This window comes from Acanthisitta chloris, unplaced genomic scaffold, assembly GCF_000695815.1.
Source record: "Acanthisitta chloris isolate BGI_N310 unplaced genomic scaffold, ASM69581v1 scaffold43511, whole genome shotgun sequence".
NCBI classification, from domain to species: domain Eukaryota; kingdom Metazoa; phylum Chordata; class Aves; order Passeriformes; family Acanthisittidae; genus Acanthisitta; species Acanthisitta chloris.
Genome location: NW_008655133.1, coordinates 1 through 5,063, shown reverse-complemented (window position 1 = coordinate 5,063; position 5,063 = coordinate 1). Strand labels below are relative to the sequence as shown.

Genomic DNA, 5,063 nt, shown 5'->3' with positions numbered 1-5,063 from the left:
CCAGGCCAAGATGCCTTTGGCCTTCTTGGCCACCTGTGCACACTGTTGGCTCACACTGAGCCACTGTCACCAGCACTGCCAAGTCTCTTTGTGATGAGCAACTCTGTCCCCCTCCTCCCCCAGCCTGGAGCTGCATGGGATTGCTGTGTCCCAAGTGCAGGACCAGCTCTGAGTCGCACTGAACCTCATGCAGTTGTCCTCAGCCCATTGATCAAGTCAGTCCAGGTCTCTCTGTAGAGCTTTCCTACCCTCAGGCAGATCCACACTCCCACCCAGCTTAGTGTCACCTGCAAATTTAGTGAGGGTACACTCAACCTTCATGTCCAGATCACCAGTGCACTCAATCCCCATGTCCAGATCATCAATAAAGATGTTCCGCAGTACTGAGCCCTGGGGAACACCTGTCTGGTCTGGCTGCCAATTGGATTTAGCTCCATTCACCACAACTCTCTGGGCCATCCAGTCAGTGTTTTACCCATTGAAGAGTCAGCCAAGCCATGAGCAGCCAGTTTTTCTGTAAGTATGCTGTGGAAGACAGGGTCAAATGCCTTGCTGAAGTCCAGACAGACCACATGCACAGCCTTCCCCTTCATCCACTAAGCAGGTCACTTTGTCATAGAAGGAGATCAGGTTGGATAAGCAGGACCTTCCTTTCAGAAAACCATGTTGGCTGGGCTTGATCCCCTGGTTGCCCTGTGTGTGACATGTGAAGGATCATCCAGTGCCCGAGAGCAAAACACTAAAATTGCTGCAACATGAAGCTGTACTTTGGGACTCAGAAAATGCAAACTGGTCACTCCACAGCTTTTTCTCAGCTATAAACTACAAATCATCAAATACAAAGTAGCTATGACAATTACCACACCAACACGTCGTCTGTTCTGAGTAGACAAAGCATCCTCATAACATCAATTATGAAAATCAACATGAGAGTGTTAAGAATTATGAATTTTTTTAATAAATGAATATAAATAGGTCACTTGTAAATTCATGATAATGGAATTAAAAGACAACAATATCAATAAACATAATTTTTTATATATAAAAGTGTTGTTTATTGTAAGGAAACTTTAAATATAACCAACAATATTGAAAATATCATGACTGGCATTTATGGCCTTGATTGTAGTTTACTGCCATACAAGTAATTTCTAGCATTTTTTCTTAATCACATCAAGCCAGTGCAAAATATAGGTAGCTTTGAGAGATTAAGCATACAGAATGACAAGAGTGTAGGTTTTGGTTACCTGATATTTCCTTCTAGTATAACAGGCTTCTCTTTTTTCCCCCATAAATCAAAAGTACAAAGGCAAGTTATCATATGTGCAATTATTCATACCAGGCTTCTAGGTAAGAAAAAAATTACACTTGTAAATTTTGCTTAGATTGCATTTTGTTAGGAATTTGCTTTATAATTTATACCATCCTGTATGATATAAATTATACAGTGTAATCATATTATATAATCATAATTTCATGTACAAGTATGATTATATAAATGGTCAGAACAGATCATTAACTGCAGGATAATGATTACACCAACATACACAAGTATTTGGCCTTAGAAAAGTCATTATCTAAGAAGGAAAGATGTTTATAGTTCAGGTGTTTGAAACAGGGCACAAAGAGCCTTCCCACACCTCTTGTAGTGTCATTGTGGCAGAACCACTGCTCACTCCATTATGTGCACCAGCTTTCCATGGACATCCACAGACAGGTCAGTAAGCAGGATTAGAACTGGTCTGTGCCTGAAATTTCCAGCCACAGACCCTTGTAAGCAAATGAGCTCTGTGCTCCTATTAACATGATATTCTCTCTCCTCAGTCTCAGAAGGTAACCCATGCTATTATGGCTAGAAGACATTGTTGTGTGGTGACCTACAGGTTCTTGAAAGCAAGACATGTTAGCTTTAACAATGACAGATGTGTGCAAAGCTTTTGAAGGATTGATCTTCCAAATTAAAAATATTTTTGCACTTCCTGATAAGGAATTTTCAAGGACAAGCTTAGTTTAGCATGGCTTTCAACATCAATCACTTCAGTAATTGACTCTGATCTTTCACAGCTGAGATTAGACTGCAAGAAGAGAGATATACAGAGATCATTTCATTTGAAACAGGTAAAAGATTTAACAATGAAAAAGGTGAGACCTAAAAAAAATTGACTAGAGAACAAGCCTAGATAGAGAAGACAAAATGCATAAATATAAAACGAGGGAGAAGGAAAACAACAGAGGTTATGTATGGTTAGGTAGAACATGACAATGACCTCTGCCTTTGCTTTTAAAGCATCAAGGTTAATTTGTCAGCTGTCCTCACTCATGTACAGAATACATGGAACTAATAAAAAAAAATGCAGTTTATTGCAAAAATATACAAGTCCTCTAAATTGCATAAGATATTACAATGTCGTGCTGAAACATGACATATCAAACAGAGAGGACTTTAAAACAAGTTACAAAATGTTAAAAATCATCAGATCTGGGTCATGAGCGTTACACGAAACGCATTGTCATGCTTTATCTTACGATTAATCTCGTGAGTCACTACACCTGTGATAAATGCAACATAAAATCATGACAACTGTAATAGTCAAAGTAATATCTACTGTATATCTTCTGTATTAATACATATAAACACTTTTGTGTGCACTAATACTTTCAACATATCACATTCAAACTAACAGTCTTTCCAGAGAAGTTGTAACCTCTTTGAAGAACAGAAGCTTGTTTAACAAGTACATTGCATGTGTTTGTTTGATTCAAAATCTATTCTTTAAGGAAATGCTGTGTTTAAGGACTTGATTTTCAAAGATGCTGTCCTACTACAGGTCCTCTTCATGCCAGATGGAACCATCACTTCTAAGCACTTCTGAAAACCAAGCCCACAATTTATTGAGTTTCTATTTTTTTACTAGTATGTCCACTGTAATAAGTAAAAAAACCAAAAACCCAAACCAAACAAAACCAAACCAAAAAAAAAAAAAATTCCAACCAAAATGAAATTAAACCAAAAAAAACCCAACCCCACTCTTAAAATCACAGAAAATGCTTGGCATCTATAGGAAGAGAGACAATTTCTCAGTGGACTAACCACTACTGTGCTATATTCTCATAACAGATCTTGTTGCTCCAACGTTTAGTTCATGCACTGGTATCGGCAATGTCCATGTTTGTTCCAAACAGAGCAACTAGCTGCTCTTCATAGTTTGCAATGTTTCTTTTCAGAATTTCCATACAAGGTCCCAAAAGCCTTTCAAATGCCTGCACATCCATAACTAAGATAAAAGGAGAGAAAGAGAAAGAATATGATGTGCTCGTCAGTTACAGACACTAATCGTCGTGTTTGTGACGTTCCAATGTACAATTTTAAATGACAACAGAACAGAGACTATTGAGCCACAGATATTGTTTGCACAGAACAGAACCACTTACCTTAGCAAAACCAAGATCAACCAACACATTGCTGTCTTGAAACCTGAATTTTCTGTGCTTTTGATTTTGAAACTATTTTCATATCAATACTTATGTTACCCAGGAGCTGGGGAAGAAGTCTGAAGGGGCCTGGACTCCTCCACAAAATAAACTCTTAAGATTTCAAAGAGCCACATCTTTAACTGATGCAGCTGGTCAGTAATTCACACTCAATGTCAGTGCACAGCTGATCAGACTATTTTCTTTACCTGATCACATAATGTTATCCTCTATAGCTCCAGCCAAAAGGCCAGAGAGGAAACTTCATCCTTCCAACCTGCTGGGCTGTAATCTCTTGTCTCCTGAGAAATGTTCAGGATCTCTGCTATTTGGTAAATGCCACAGACCTTGCTTATTCACCCATACTGGGTAATGACACTTTTCCTCACCACAGCCTCTTATTCTTTCCTGTCTATCATTTTGTATCCTTATTGCCTGATATCTCTGTGTGTTGGAAGTCAGGGATTTTTAAAAACTAGAGAAAATTTTTGGTTTCTGGCTTGGTAATCAAACTGTTATTCAAGAATGCCAAATTTGTCTTTGCAATTTACAGTTTTCCCCATAATTACAAACCAATAATTAGGAGCAAAACATCAGCCCATGAAAAGCAATGGGTGGTCTATGAGCTCAGCTCCCAGGGTCTTCACAGAAAAAGTGCCTGAGACTATAGTGTGATAGAATAATTCAATTAACAGCTGGTGGAGACAAGGAATTTGCTAAAAGCTTAAGTCATGGTGACAAAATGGGACAGGATTTTTAACAGTTATTTCTTAGATGAGAGTCAGTCTACTGAGAAATGAAATACTTCACCCTTCTGCAGAGTATGAGACACTTATCTGATAGTTATAAATGGGTTGCAGCTATACTCTGTACTGTCCTGGAACAACTTTTTCTTCCACAGGATCAGATAAATGTTGGAGAATTCGTGTTTAATAGCAGTTATCAACTGCAAATATTGTTTGCAAATAAACAGCATAAATAGGAATACTTAAACAGCCTTACTTGGGTAAATATAATTAAATCTTACGTTCTGGAAAAGGACAGAACCACAACAAAACAAATCAAATAGATTAGGTATCATTTTATATTGGATATAAAATATTATTGAACAATACCTAAACATTTGACAGTGCCCAGAGCAAATGCAGAAGCAGCTCGTGGTTTGTTAGTTACAAGAGCAAGTTCTCCAAAATACTGTCCTCTTGAGCATCGAGCTATTTCAACTGCTCCATTCTCTTCTAGGTCTTGTTTACCCTGAAATATCGTAAAAAAAAAAGAAAGAGAAAGAAAAAGTATGAGAGAGGGAATTGCTGAACTCAGAACTGCATAAGCAAAATTAGTGACAATGGTAGCATCACCATTTAACACTTAGAATACATCAAGATTATTTAAAAGAAATAAAATTAAAACATTTCTGTGTTTCAGAGATGTTTACCTTCCTTGTCATTATAATCCTTACTTCTCCAGATTCCACAATGAAGAAAGAATCAGCCAAGTCACCCTGCACAAGAGAAGAAATGAAAATGAGTAAAGGCAATCACAGATCAAAGTATCTGTCAGAATCTGGCAGGGACACCTCCCCACTAGTTCAG

General features: G+C 37.8%; 1 protein-coding gene across 1 annotated transcript; it reads right to left on the bottom strand.

The window, feature by feature from the left end:
• Positions 1 to 2,651: 2,651 nt before the first annotated feature.
• Positions 2,652 to 4,969, bottom strand: LOC103810859 (cAMP-dependent protein kinase type II-beta regulatory subunit-like). The gene is made up of 3 exons (XM_009083783.1): positions 4,907 to 4,969; positions 4,587 to 4,725; positions 2,652 to 3,275 (listed from the first exon to the last, which is right to left on the bottom strand). Exons 1-3 carry the CDS (start codon positions 4,916 to 4,918, stop codon positions 3,142 to 3,144), a joined length of 285 nt encoding a protein of 94 aa, XP_009082031.1. The 5' UTR covers positions 4,919 to 4,969; the 3' UTR covers positions 2,652 to 3,141.
• Positions 4,970 to 5,063: the final 94 nt, after the last annotated feature.